This window comes from Hibiscus syriacus, unplaced genomic scaffold, assembly GCF_006381635.1.
Source record: "Hibiscus syriacus cultivar Baekdansim isolate YM2019G1 unplaced genomic scaffold, ASM638163v2 tig00116996_pilon, whole genome shotgun sequence".
Classification (NCBI taxonomy): domain Eukaryota; kingdom Viridiplantae; phylum Streptophyta; class Magnoliopsida; order Malvales; family Malvaceae; genus Hibiscus; species Hibiscus syriacus.
In genome coordinates this window covers 120,615-135,161 of record NW_024063512.1, presented here as the reverse complement: position 1 = coordinate 135,161, position 14,547 = coordinate 120,615, and the positions used below count along the sequence as shown (strand labels likewise).

General features: G+C 31.6%; 1 protein-coding gene across 1 annotated transcript; it reads right to left on the bottom strand.

The window, feature by feature from the left end:
- Nucleotides 1-4,664: 4,664 nt before the first annotated feature.
- On the bottom strand, nucleotides 4,665-6,464 carry LOC120193650 (elongation factor 1-delta-like). Its single transcript, XM_039196086.1, has 8 exons — nucleotides 6,339-6,464; nucleotides 6,114-6,206; nucleotides 5,901-6,017; nucleotides 5,671-5,758; nucleotides 5,444-5,570; nucleotides 5,230-5,343; nucleotides 4,957-5,118; nucleotides 4,665-4,807 (listed from the first exon to the last, which is right to left on the bottom strand). Coding segments are annotated over exons 2-8 (693 nt in total). The 5' UTR covers nucleotides 6,197-6,206; nucleotides 6,339-6,464; the 3' UTR covers nucleotides 4,665-4,805.
- Between the last annotated feature and the right edge of the window lie 8,083 nt (nucleotides 6,465-14,547).

Here is a 14,547-nt window from a genome sequence, read left to right as displayed (position 1 = left end):
ACTCAAATCAGCTGTCTGACTCTCGCTTCTACTGTTTTGTTCGTCTTTAAGATTACACGTGGCAATTTATTATTGGCGGTCATTAAATAGAATGCCTCTATTAATTTGAATTTTTAATCCCAAATGAAACAGAATTTTAAATAGTATATTATATCATATTGGGCAAAAATCCCCAAATAATGCTATAGGAAATGTTTAATTCTCAAAATAAGGATGTCAATCGGTTATTTCTTCAAATGGGTGAATGCTATAGGGTTGGATGTATTATTTTGGATCTCTCGGCATCTTCAGGAGTATTGGATTCGTTCAAGAATCTCTCGGCGTCTTCAACACAAAATTTTCCATGAAAGTGGATATCTCGACTTCTTCCATGCAGGGAATGCTCGGCGTCTTTAACCATGGGAATACGGAATGCTATGCAGTCTTCCATGCAGGCAATGCTCGGCAACAACAACTGCTCACCCCTGGCACATGCAACAAATATCATATCTCATTTTAGCATTCAAACTGCAGTAACCAAATACCTCCTCCCAAAGCTAAGCCTTTGTCATCCGACCGACCAATTCTACAAATTATGCAATGAGGACCCTCATTGGAGCAACTCCAAGCTCGACACCCCTCTCCATTCTCTCTGACAGAAGAACAGAAACCAGACAACCACCATTGCTCTCCATTGCTTCACCGTTAAAACCACTTTTATCAAGACCCAACCACCTAGAAGCTTGCATGGTCCCACGGTTGTGGCTGGTGGAGCTGTTGTTTTGGCAGTTCCATTGATTTTGTCTCAGCTGTTGAAGAATCCAAAGCCATGGGGAGTTGAGTCCGCAAAGAATGTTGCACATGCAACAACAACTTTCTCTCCGTGATTTCCCACGTCCAGACCAACATGCAGAGCTCCCACATGCAACAGCAGCAGCACTGTCGCAGCTCGCAAATGCAGCAGGGGCAGTTTCAGTTTCACAGCAAAGTTGAAGACGCCGAGAGATCCTTGAACGAATCCAACACCCCTAAAGACGCCGAGAGATCCAAAGCAATGCATGTAACCCTGTAGCATTCACCCCATTTGAGGAAATAATCGGCTGACATTCTTATTTTGGGAATTAAACATTCACAACAGCATTATTTGGGCATTTTTGCCTATTATATTGTATCATATTAATATAAGTTTTATTAATCGTCCATTCAATACATTTAAAAAAATCATTTTTAAGAATATATTTAGAGCTTGAGTGATTAAAAAAAACATTATCATTTAAAATCTTAGTTTCGAACAATTGTGTCTGTAAGTTATATGTATTATTAATATTTAATAAAGATTATAAACAGTATTATTAATATTTAATAAAATTATAAACAGATATTACTTTGTTATTATATTATATTATTCAATGAAAATAAAAAATGATTTCAATTATTTTATTTAATATATATAAATTATAAAAAACAAAAATATTCTTTTATATATAATATTTTTTATCATTTCACAATATTTTTTATTTTTTAAACTAAATCGGTATTTAATTAATATAAAACACTAAGGGATTGTTTGTTTAGCTCTATATGGAATCATTCAGCGCTGAATGTTGAACCGTTTAGCATTCAGCGCGTTTGTTTCTCACCTCTGAATGATTCAGTGCTGACTGATTCAGCAAAACAATGCTGAATGATTCAGCACAGAAGTACATTCTTAATGATTCAACACAGAAGTACATTCTGAATGATTCAGAGCCATTATCAAACAACTTGTCACATTCAAAGCTAATTCAGAGCCTCTGAATCATTCAGCGCTTAATCATTCTGAAGTAAACAAACAACCCCTAACTCAACTAAACTATTATTAAATAAAAAATGGTCCCTTTTTCCATATATATGGGGTAAGGGAGGTAAGATAGTAGGCTACCCCCAACACCAGGTTGAGAGCAGCTTCCGTAAGAGACCTCTGAATTATGAAATGCCCTCCGTGGGACTCGATCCCACGACCTCAAGGTTAAGAACCTTATGCTCTACCAACTGAGCTGGATGGTCATTTCTAAACTATTATTAAATACTATATGAAAAAAAATAAACAATTATATGAATATATACTAGAGCACTGGATTCGAAACCAATTTTATTGGATCATGTTTTTTTTAGAAATAGATTCAGATCAGATTAAGTCGAGTTTTTTAGAGAAGAGTTTAGGGTTTTGAAAATTAATATATTATACACCATATATTTATGGATAATTGAAATGATACACTGTTTTATTATTTTTCAATTAGATTCATATTTTATCAAACAAAATTATATTTTAAATATTATTGTGTCGTATCGAGTTTGAGTTTTATCTCAAAAGATAGATCGAGTATTTAGGTCAAATAAAATCATCCAAAATTCGGTCAAAAAGATTTCGAACAATAATTTATATTTTTGGAATAGAGTTGAGTAGACCGAAAATTCAACCTAGCTTGATCCATACTCATCACTAATATGTACAAATATATTAAAAATATATAAATAAGTACTAAACATTAAAAATGAGATAAATATAATTCTCAAAATACATCATTATTTAACTTTGAGTGGATGACTTTAAAAAATAATTTTGTAATTCAATTATCATATTTAATTTTCTAATTATTTAGTATAAAAAACATTATAACACGATCATTCCAATTTAAAAGTCTTCATTTATAATTGTCATCTATAATTATCATCCACTTATAATTGTCATCTATAATTGTCATCTCTAGCCTTAAACGAATTTATGTCTCATCTTACTAAACCAGTTAATTAGTTAAAGTAAAAACAAATATTTAATCAAATTTAATCAGATTGATTGATCAACTCGAAATAATATAACATCAATTTAACCTTCATTGATTCAATTAACTTATTAATAATACATGATATAAATATTGTTTTAGTTATAGTTATAATATATATATTATATTTAGGGTAAATTACACGTTTGGTAATTGAATTTTACTTCTCTCCTATTTCACTCACTGTAATTTTAATTATTGAATTTTTTAGTCACTTCACCATTAAATAATTAATGGTGTTATGAATGACAGCTCTTACTAAAACGACATAGTTTTGAATCTTTTAAAAAATCAAATTTAGATAAAAAGACGCCGTTTTAGTCTAAATAAAAAAATTATTTTTTTTTTTCATATACACCCTTCCTTTCCTTGTTTCTTTTTCTTCCACTTCCTCCCACATCTCTCTCCAAATCCTGATCATCACGCCATTTGCAGTCTTGTTGTGGGATGAGACTTGAACCTAGGCTCGCATAAATGAAGAATAATCCTTCAAGCCACCAAGCCAATCTGCTCTTTGGCTATTAAATGAGAAAAAAGTTTATTTATGGAGCTTGAATAAATGAATTCTCGTTTTTGCTCTTTTATTTTTAGGCCTCTTGCATTACATATTTCTGATTTAAACCCATTTCACCTTAGAATATAGATTTTAAATTTCCATACAAATATAATATAAGTGAAACATTCCCATATCAGTTGTCCATTTTCCACGTTCTCAAGCTCTGTGTTTTCTTTCTTTTTTGAAATTCTACAATGGAGAAAACCGTCGCTTGCTTTGTTCTCTTAGCTGTCATCGTAAGTTGTGTTTTCTTTCTTTTTTGAAATTCACAATGGAGAAAACCGTCGCTTGCTTTGTTCTCTTAGCTGTCATCGTAAGTTGTTCTCTTGGCCAAACTCAAATTCCAACCCAACCAGGTCCAGGTAACTATGATCTTCTTCGACTCTAGCTCCCAAGATTTCTCCAACCACGTCTCCTATTGCTACACCGACTACTTCGTTGTCTCATTCAACCACGCAGTAGAAAGGTCGAAACTCATAAAGCTTCGATGATCGATGCTGTTATGACTGGGGCCGACGGTGGGGGGGGGGAGAGAGATTAAAAGAAGAAGAGAAATGGTGGAGAGACTTTAAGCTTAGACGGTGGAGAAAATGAATTTGAGTGACAATAAAAAAAAAATAATAAATATATTTTAAAAAATAAAAAAAAAAAAAATACCATGTCATAACAGAGTTAAGAAAAAAACAGCTGAATGACTTAGAAAATTCAATTTATAAATTCAATCTATAAAAATCAATGAAAAAATTTAAAAAAATTAAAAATAAGATAAATTAAATAAGAGAGTAAAATCTAATTACATAATTTAACCTATAATTATATCATAATAAGTATTTAAATAAAAAATATATAAAAATTAGATTAGGGTACTAACCAGCTTAAACATTTTAATGAGATTAGAGTAAAAAAATACGATAAATTAAATAAGAGAAAAGAGAGTAAAATCTAATTACATAATTTAACCTTATAATTATATCATAATAAGTATTTAAAATAAGAATAAAAATATATATAAATTAGATTAGAGTAACTAACCAGCTTAAACATTTTAATGAGATCACGACCGACTGGATCAACAAAATCAATTAAAACTAATCTGGCATTTACTCTTTCGTAATTCAAAACACTATTTGAAGAGAAGAAATTGAAAATATAACACAACATAAATTCAAGACTTTTTTCCCTTAATAGGGTTTAGGGTTTTAATTTTCGGTCTAAACTCCTCGTTCAATTCATTTTTTTTTTTTATCCAAATTAGATCAGACATGGAATAAACTTGGGCTCAAGCAGAACTCATCAACCGACACTTCCATACCAATCACAATGGATCCATTGTCCAACATAAAACTAACAAAACTTAAATTAAGTTCAAGCAAAATCAATAACATAAAGGGCATGACTTTGAAGGGCCCTCCAGGAAACACATTGCAAGCATTCGTAAATACCCATTCTGCAAAATGAAAAGGAAAACACATAAGAAAATCGACTTTTTAGCAAGTTTTCGCATGCAAAACATGGGGTACTCCCATCTTTCGCAAGGGCACAAAAAGTATTGCATGAAACAGAGTGAAGAACACTTCCAGAATCTGGTATACTTACATATCTTGTTGAATGCGACAATGTCACAACTCTGAACATACTCGTTAATCGGCTCAACCGTCAGTTGTTCCTCGATGAGAGTGTCAACCGACACCAAATCATCCACGATGGTCAACATAATTTGCAATTTCTTAATACCATAGCCAACAGGCACAAGCTTAGCTGCACGTGATAACAACTCGCTTGTTAGTTCATATACACTTGTAACCACGATTCAGTTTGCAAATTAAGGACAAACCATATACGACAAAACCAAACCTGCCAAATACTTACATGCTCCCCAAAGTAACCCTTCCATCTGAACACCTCTTACTGCTTCTTCAAGTTTCTTCATGTCAGTCTCATCATCCCACGGTTTAATATCCAACAATACCGAGGACTTGCCGGCTGAGAACAAAATGAAATTCTATGTTATAACCATTACATAGAACTAACAATTACCAAGTATCAATCGATAATCACAATAAAGGCAAGCTGACGGCCTCACATTCTTTCTTCTTGCCAGATGCCTTAACAGCAGCAGCACGCTCTTCCGCCGCCTTCTTCTCCTCCTCAGTCTCTTCTCCAAACAAATCAACATCATCGTCGTCGTCGTCTTCCTCAGCAGCTGCAGCCTGCACACGCATAATATGTTCAAGCAATTGGATGATCAACAGACAATCAAATCACTTGATTTATTAAATTTAAACATAAAAGCACGCAAAATTAACTCGCCTTCGAATCTGCAGCCGGAGGAGTAGCAACAGCCTCAGCAGGAGCAAACCCCTCAACAGTCACACCAGACCCCTCTCCAGAAACACACCTAAATTAACAAATAACATTAAGTTTCTATTAAACATCCAGATCCCGCACCAATAAACTATTAGTTAAACGTGAAAGTAATAAATAACAGTATATCTCCAGTAAACATCAAAATCCAACATAAAAGTAGGTCAAAAACTTACGAGATCCTCAAAAGTGCGTCGATGTGGTTAAACCATCGAGAAACGTTCACATAGCTAGACGATGGGGCCCCTGAGAGAGCTGCGTAGACGGTAATATCATCCTTTGAAGCTTGGTACCTGCAGAAACAAAAAGTAAACAAAAATCCTGAACCAAACAAGATAAAACCTAGCAACTGTAAAACATTTAATTACAGATTATTTTTTAAAAATTACCCAGAGATGTAACTGCGAGAGAGGAGATAATCATCGAGCTTCTTCAAGCCAGCAGAACCAAGGTCGCTGAAAGTAACAGCCATTTGTTTGTCCCTGAAATTTAAATCAAATCAAAGAGAGATCAGATTATGAACTTCTTCTACTGAAACTCAAGATAAATCAAATGGGAGAAAATCATGTGATGATAATGGATTCGATACGAATATATTGAGAGCTAAATCTGACCGGCTATTGACAAGAGGAACTGCTCTGTGGCTCTGCTTTGTTTGTGAATTTAGTCCGAGAGGTCTAGGGTTTTTAAGGCTGTGGTATTTGTAGGTGAATTGTAAGATTGCTGCAGGCCCATTCTTGATTGAATGGAGTTGTAGGGACAGTGATAAGGTTGCGTTCGGGTATCCATTTGATTATTTTTAAAGGTAGTTATATTTTGCTTGTATTTGTTTAGATTTTTAATATTATGTTAGTGTTTATTCGCTTAATGTTATGATTATGTTTGTTTAATGTCCGTAAATATATTCGTAAATATATTCATTTAACATTCGTTTATATGTTTACGAACATAATTATTTAACGTTTTCATTTGAAAGCTAAAAATAGTAAATTATGTCATTATTGCTTAAACTCATTAAGCCTTTTAGTTTAAATACTAAAATTTACCATGTATTCAATTTAGTTCACCATTCACCAATATTTAAAATGTAAAAAAATAGTAAATCAATAATTTGACGGGTTTGTTCAAGAACATAAATAAACGAGTCCATAAATGTGTTGTTTGTGAATATAAATGAACCAAACACATATTTGTTCGTATCCGTTCATTTATTAAATAAACATTAAAATTTTGTTCATATTCTTTTATTTAGCTTAACAAACAAACATAAACGAACGTTATACGAACAATTCATTGAACGTTATGTTCATTTATACCCTTGTTTCTAATATGAAATATTAGGATTTTTAAATAATTTAATTTAACAAATAATTTTGAATATTAATTTGATCCTAAGTTAAATAATTTAAACAATTTAACCTTTCATATTTAAAAATTTCATCATTTTAGTTTTTGTCCTTCTCTTAAATTGTTTGTTCTTCTCTAGAAATAATATTAATTTCTTGCCACTTCTTTAACGTAATAACAATTTAATAATAATTTGTTGTTGTGTTTTACAGTTGCAGTTATTCAACTGTCGTTTAGTTTAACGAGCTCACTTGATTTGATAATATCATAAAAAACACTAAATTAATAGAATTTTTAAATATAAAGGATTAAAATTATTGAATTATTTTAAATTAAGATAAAATCGATATGATATATAAATTTTTAGATTAAAATGTTATTGTACCATGATACATTCGATGTTTTTTGAATTTTAACGATGGACTTACATGATTATAATATAAACAGATCAAATAAATTTTATAAAAGCAGTACTGAGATTTTAATAAAATCAAATTTAGGATAAGAAAATCTCCACCGGGGTGATGTACAAACTTGAGCCTATCAACATCTTTATTTCTCACTAAAGATGAACCTACCCCTGCTTAAATGTATAACCTTGCATTCAGGTCAGTTGACCATTCAGCTGCCCTCTTTGGGCACTCCCAATTTATATTAAGGTAAACTACACATTTAGCACTATACATATCATTTTTGTTTAGTTTCAGTCACTTAATTATTATTTTTTTTATATCATACATAATATTACGTTTTGGTTTTATTTTAATCACTCGACATTGTTGATATGATATTTTGAAGAAATAAAAGAATCAATGATGACATGACATTATCTTATGGTAACGCATCAATATCACTGCTAATTTTTCAATGGTGAGTGACAAAATGAAATCAAAACATAAAATTATGTATGATTTTAAAATAAAAAATAATTTGGTGAGCAAAACGGAACAAAAGTAATAATTAGGGTACTAAACGTGCAATTTACCCTTTATATTATTTGGATTCCCTTTTAACATTTATATTTTGTATATAATATATATATATATATATATAAAGGTGGGAAATAATGATGGAGATGTGAGACTTTAGAATCAATATGAAAAAGTACTGCAAATTGCAGTTAAAGTTAAGAAAGAGGACATAACATTCAAATGCCCCATTAGTACAACAACTAGGGTAAAATACATGTTTAGTATATAAATTGTTATTTTTATTCCATTTTGGTATCCAAACTTTTTTCCCCCGAAACCACACTTATCATTTAGTTTACGTTACAATTTAGTATCATGTTGTTAAAAAATTAACAGAACTATTAATGTGATATTTTTTATATTTTTTCAATAATGATGTGACATTAACTTATGGTGATACATCAACATCACTGTTAAAATTTTAATGACGGGTATAAAAATGAAACCTAAACTAAATATTAGGTATGATTTAAAACAAAACAAAGTTTAGAACAAAATAAAAGTAATAATTCAGGTATTAAATATGTAGTTTACCCGTAGAACTAAAGGGTCTACTAAACTTATGTGCTTTACATTTTTCATTTTGAGATATGCATACGATTTTTTATCAAATATGTTTAAAGGTTTTTATATTATTTTAAATTTTACATATTTTATTAAATTGAGTATTTATAGCACTTTATTAAAAAACTCTCTCTTGAATTCTATTTAATTTTACATATTTTTATTAAATTGAGTATTTATACCACTTTATTAAAAAAACATCTCTCTTGAATTCTATTTAATTTTACATATTTTTATTAAATTGAGTATTTATACCACTTTATTTAAAAAAATTATCTTTTGAATTCTATTTAATTTTACATATTTTTATTGAATTGAACTTAATCTTTGTTGTTTGGTTCGCTTCTACGGAAGGCCCATTCTTTGTGTGTGTGTTTTTTTTAATTAATCAATGGCATCCGATCTATTGACCGACTAATCCAGTTCGGGTACTGTATAGGCGAGGATGACCCTCCCAATCCAGTTTGCTCCATTCACAAACGTCAGGATTCGAACCCCTAATCTTGCTCAGGGGACCTTACTTTCTAATTCTTCTTTTTTTATGCTTTATTTCTCAATTTTGGCTCTTTTTTTTGAGGTTGTTAAGCCTCAACCTTCTTTTTCATTAGGGACCATAATGATAATGGAGTAAAGCGAGGGTAAATGTTGTTAAATCTATTACTGTAGGGTTAATATGTTTTGATTTATTAGTGTAGATGTTTGCTTTTTAAAAGTTGTTATAATGTAAAATTTAATGAGTAATTTCAGTGATACTGTTTGATATATTTTTTAAACAATTCAAATTAGAGTAACATAGTATTCATCACGTGTGTCAATTTATTCAAACAAAGAACATCATATGTATAATTATATATTATTATCAGACCGCAAAAGGATACTCCGAAAAAAATATTACCACTTGTATGAGAATAATCGTGAGATGAGGGTGACATCGATAAGGAAATGATAAGAGTGACATTGATGAAGGATAGTACTTTAATTCCTATACGATATAAGTATTATCAAATAAGTATTATTTATTTTTTTGAATAAAAGTAATCATATCATCACATATTTTATGATTTAATGGTGGAATGTCCAAAATGAACAATTGAAAATTAAGTGATCAAATTGACTTTTTTAAACTTATGACCAAATAGAAGTGAGGATAAATTGAGTGATAATACTTGTAATTTATCTTGTAAAGAATAAACCAACTTGAACGACTAGATCGTCGGTTGGGACTTGGAACCAAAAACCCTTACATCCCGTTTGGATCAAGGAATTTAGCATTCCCAACAGACATATTTTTTTTCCGATGAAGGATACCCATGTTTGGATCAAGTAAGATTCCCAAGTGAATGTAATATTTTAATACCAACAGTAATTTTGGTGTTTTATTCCTGGGAATATTATTCCCACATGTGTGTTAGGTATTTTTCCTTTCCCGTGCTAAGGGCTAAAACACCCTTCTTTTCCCGTGAGCTTGCCTCTGTGACTGGTAATCTTCTTCTCCCCCGTGCTGCGAAAAATTCATCGTTTCCCAATGAGATTCTCCTGGTAAGATTTCTTCTCCACTCCCTTTCTTTTATTTTACCTTGCTAAACTGCGATATCTTCTTCTTCCCGCTAGCATATGTTTTTCTTGGTCCGAGTTGCTTAAAGTTTCAAATCTGCAGAGTCTTGCTAAACTTTTAATTTCAATGGATGAAACTCTGGGCCAAATTCCTACCAGGAACAGTGGTTCGGTTATGCCTGATCTAACATTTTCAATTTTAATAATGTGCTTGTTTCTTTATGCTTTCTCTGTTAAGTTTTGGTTGTTGTATTGAACTGTTTGGTTGCTTCAATGGTTCTACTGATTGCTCCTTAACCTTGATTATTCCAAAAATTTTATGATTCCAGACCTTTATCCAAGAGAATGATGGACTGTGATTCATCTTGCCTTTATCCAAGAGAATGAGAATGAATCCAGATTCTAGTTGTGAACATTAGGAAATTTCTGCGTGTGGTAGCTCTATCAATTAACATCCATGTATTGTGCTTTGTTTACTCAATTGTAAATCTTAGATTCATGTACTACTAGCCGTATAAAACATTAGAATGCTAATGTCCGTCCTCGGGATGTTTGAATAATAAGCTTTCAACATTTTTATACTATTCCAAGTTTTGTTTAGAGCTCTATCATACTATTTTGCTTTTCGCTAGCTCTATCGGTATCATTGAATGGATGCTTCATTGATGGTTTATCATCCGGAGGGAAGAAAATGGATCTCATCTTATCCTAGAACACTTGCAATATTAAACCTGAATGTCGTTTTCGTTTTCAAAAGTCTGGGAAATCATACATAGCATCTCTAGCATTAAAACAAAAAACATAATTAAAATTCTTTGAGCTTGTTTGCTGGTGTATAAGATCGTAGGTTCATTGTTCCAGCTTTGAACTTTGTAATTTCATTTGGATGAATTATATACTTGTTCTGGAAACTGGAAATACTGATGAGTCGCGTATTCTTTTCATTGCAGGTCTGGGCAGCCGGTTTAACTGCTGCTGTACTGAAGAAACAGAGCTATTTAGTAAATGGATTAGGAAGTGCAGTGACTGATTCGAAATTACAGAAAGAGGAACCTGGGATGATCGAAGCTGTGGTGTTATCTACCCTGGAAAAGTTCTTTGCTTCCATTCTAAATATGCCCGATGTGAACCAGTAAGTTTTCCCTTAAGCCATGTATTGGTTGTCTTACATTGTTAAATGGCCAGAAATATGCTTTCATGCCAACATGCCATACAATGTAAACTCTACAACTATGATCGTATCTTGTGGTTGTGACAAATAACAGATTGATACGAACCGGATATAAGAAAGTATATTTACTCATTTGCATAACTCGTGTTACTAGCCGAGTAAAATTGCCACAGTTTCTAATATTCAATATGAATTTCTTGCTAGCAGGTTCGTGTTCAACATTTATAAAGCTGAAGGCAGGCCTGAGAATAGACAGACAATTTATCAAATTCCTCTTTTGGTCCCTAAGGTGAAACAAAATGTTGATATTGTTTGATCGTTTGTTATATCTCTATTTGACCATTGATCTTTTCAGGTGCCACAACAAGGAAACGGTAAAGAATGTGGGAACTTTGTTCTCTATTTTATAAAGTCATTTGTCGAAAGCGCCGCAGAGAACTTTAGCATTGAAGACTATCCTTACTTTGTACATTCCTCGTTTAGTTTAAAAAGTGTTTTTTCGATTGTGGATTATAAGTATGATGATGATGTACGAATTGCCTATTTTACTTTACAGATGAAAAAGGACTGGTTCAGGGCTGAAGAAGTGGAACGCTGTTGTGAGAGGCCCGATTCTCCGGCGTGTGATTTTCATTAACTTTAGAAATGACATTTTTTTATGAGCCTTTTTATATGTGATCGATTAGCTTAGATGTGAGTGTAGATCAGCATGTATGAACTCTTTGTACGAATCTTGTTTCATTTATGAAGCATATTTTTTCAAATGTGGATTATAAGTACTAATTGCCCATTTTACATTGCTGATGAAAAAAACTGGTTCAATGCTGAAGCAGTGGAACGCTTTTGCGAGAGGCTTGATCCCTCGGCAAGTAATTTACGTTAGTTTTATGTTTACAATATTGAGATTATATTTCTTGATGAACCTTTACTTATGTGATTGATTATAGCTTAAATGTGGATGTAGATAAGCATATATTTATGAAAGAAATTAACGGTCTAGTAGGTTAAAAGGTTGGCCTCTGTCGGTTTTTGTATATTCAGAGAGAAATTACAGGTTGAGAAACATGAATTATTGGGTTGCTTGCTTTTCGTAATTAAGAGTTAAGTACAAATCAGATTAGGACTAAGTATTAATAATTTTATTAAAATATTAGCATTATTAGCAAAGATAATGATGAATGACGGTGAAATATAAAATTATAGACAATATAATTTTTAGTATTATATTTTCTTACTTATTTGAATTATGTTTTTGCAATATAAATTCATGAGATAAATAATAATGATAAAGTATGCAGAATTATATATAAATATAATATAATATAATTATTGTATATAGGATATAATAATATTATATCTTAGATAACAAAAATAATTTACATCTTTTTATTATTATGAATATCTATGAAGAATTTCCACAATATAAATATTTAGTTAAATGCTGATGTAAAATTTTAATATATTTTTACATAAATTATATAAAATTTAACATTAATTAAAATTAAAATAATACATGATATATTTAAATATTCAAATAATTTTATCAACAAATAGAATTTTTATATAAATAATTTTTATTTAAATATTTAAAATTTTAATCGTTAAAAAAACAAATATAGAACAAAGACAATTTAATAAAATATATTTTAATAATCTTTTATTCCTTTAACTAAACATTATAATATTATATTATTATCAAACCAATCAAACACAATAATATAAAATTTTCCAATAATCCTAATATCTTGTAATCTTTTATTCCCATGTTACGTTCCGTTAAATAAACGCACCCTTAGATGAACCAAAAAGGAAAAAAAATGGCGAGCAGCTCGGTGAACTTGGAAGAAGTACCCTCCGAATCATTGACGAGTGAGCTTCTCCGCCGTACGAAGTGCGCCTCCAGACCCGAGAAGCTCCTCATCCTCTTGGTATAGCTTTCCTCTGTTTTTTAGTGTTGCTTTATCTTTTTGGTTTCAAAGTCGCATTGTTATGGAATTTGGATCGGTTGTTTTTAATTAATTTCTCTCTACGGAAATTTGGATTTTCTCCCTTTTTGAGAAATAACACGGAAGGTAACTTTCAGATCTAAGAGTTTGTTGATGTCCGTTCATGGGAAAAAATTATTCTTTTAGACAAATTGTAGAAATGTACCATGAATTTCAGAAGCTCCAAGTTCAATCTGAAATGCATAAATTTTTTATATAAAATTTTCATGGTTTTCACATGAATGATATGTTTCATATGTGAATTTCTAATGATTAATTTCTGAAAAGTGGCGTGGTGTGAAATTTTGGTTTTAGAATGTGTGAGCCAATACTCATTATTCACGTTTAATCAACAACATGAAATGAGCTTTGGTGCCAATTTTGAATTTGTAAACTCCTTGTACATTCACCTTTTGCTTTGCAGCAGTAGTGATAGATTTTGGAAGACTGAATATTAATATCCCTTATCTATGTTATCTTGACACGGACGGATATGGGCGCTTTAGAGAAAATGGATAGTCAAGGGTAACATAGTCCCCTCTCCTCAACCTACTAAGAATAAGTTTGTATTAGTCTTAGAGTTCCGTGCAGCAATGACGGGACTATTGCTTAATCTGAACTACACATCTTGCTTGCATAGTCTGGACTCTGGAATTTCGGTTTCTTACGTAGGGTCTAGTCTCTGGAGTGTGTTGGAAATATGGGTGCTTCAGAAAATGAAGAGTCAGGATAATATAGCTCCTTGTCCAGGACCTACTAAACAAATAAGTCTGTCTTCAGTCAAAGAGTTCATGCAGCAATGTCCAAAAAATCTATCAATCCGAATTACATATCTTGCATAGGGTCCAGACTTGAGAGTGTGTCAGATACATATGATAAATGGGTGTTTTGTAGAGATGAAGAGGTGGGGTCAGGGTGATTTTCCATGACCCACTAAGAGAGTCTGTCTTTAATCATAGAATTCCATGTAGCAATGTCTGGACAATTGCTTAGTCTGAATGCGCATCTTGCTTGCATAGGCTCTAAAATTAGGGTTGCTTGAAAGTGAATAGAAAGATGCTTAATTTTGGTTTTATATTTACATTTTATGAAAGGCTCAAGCATTGCCGACTGTCTGTATCATGTGAAATCACAATTCATAGCAGCATTACGTTAGCATTCTTTACATTTTAGTCTATTGTCTTGAATTTTATAGAAGGGTGGCCAGTTTCTAGTTTTGGATATCCTATGA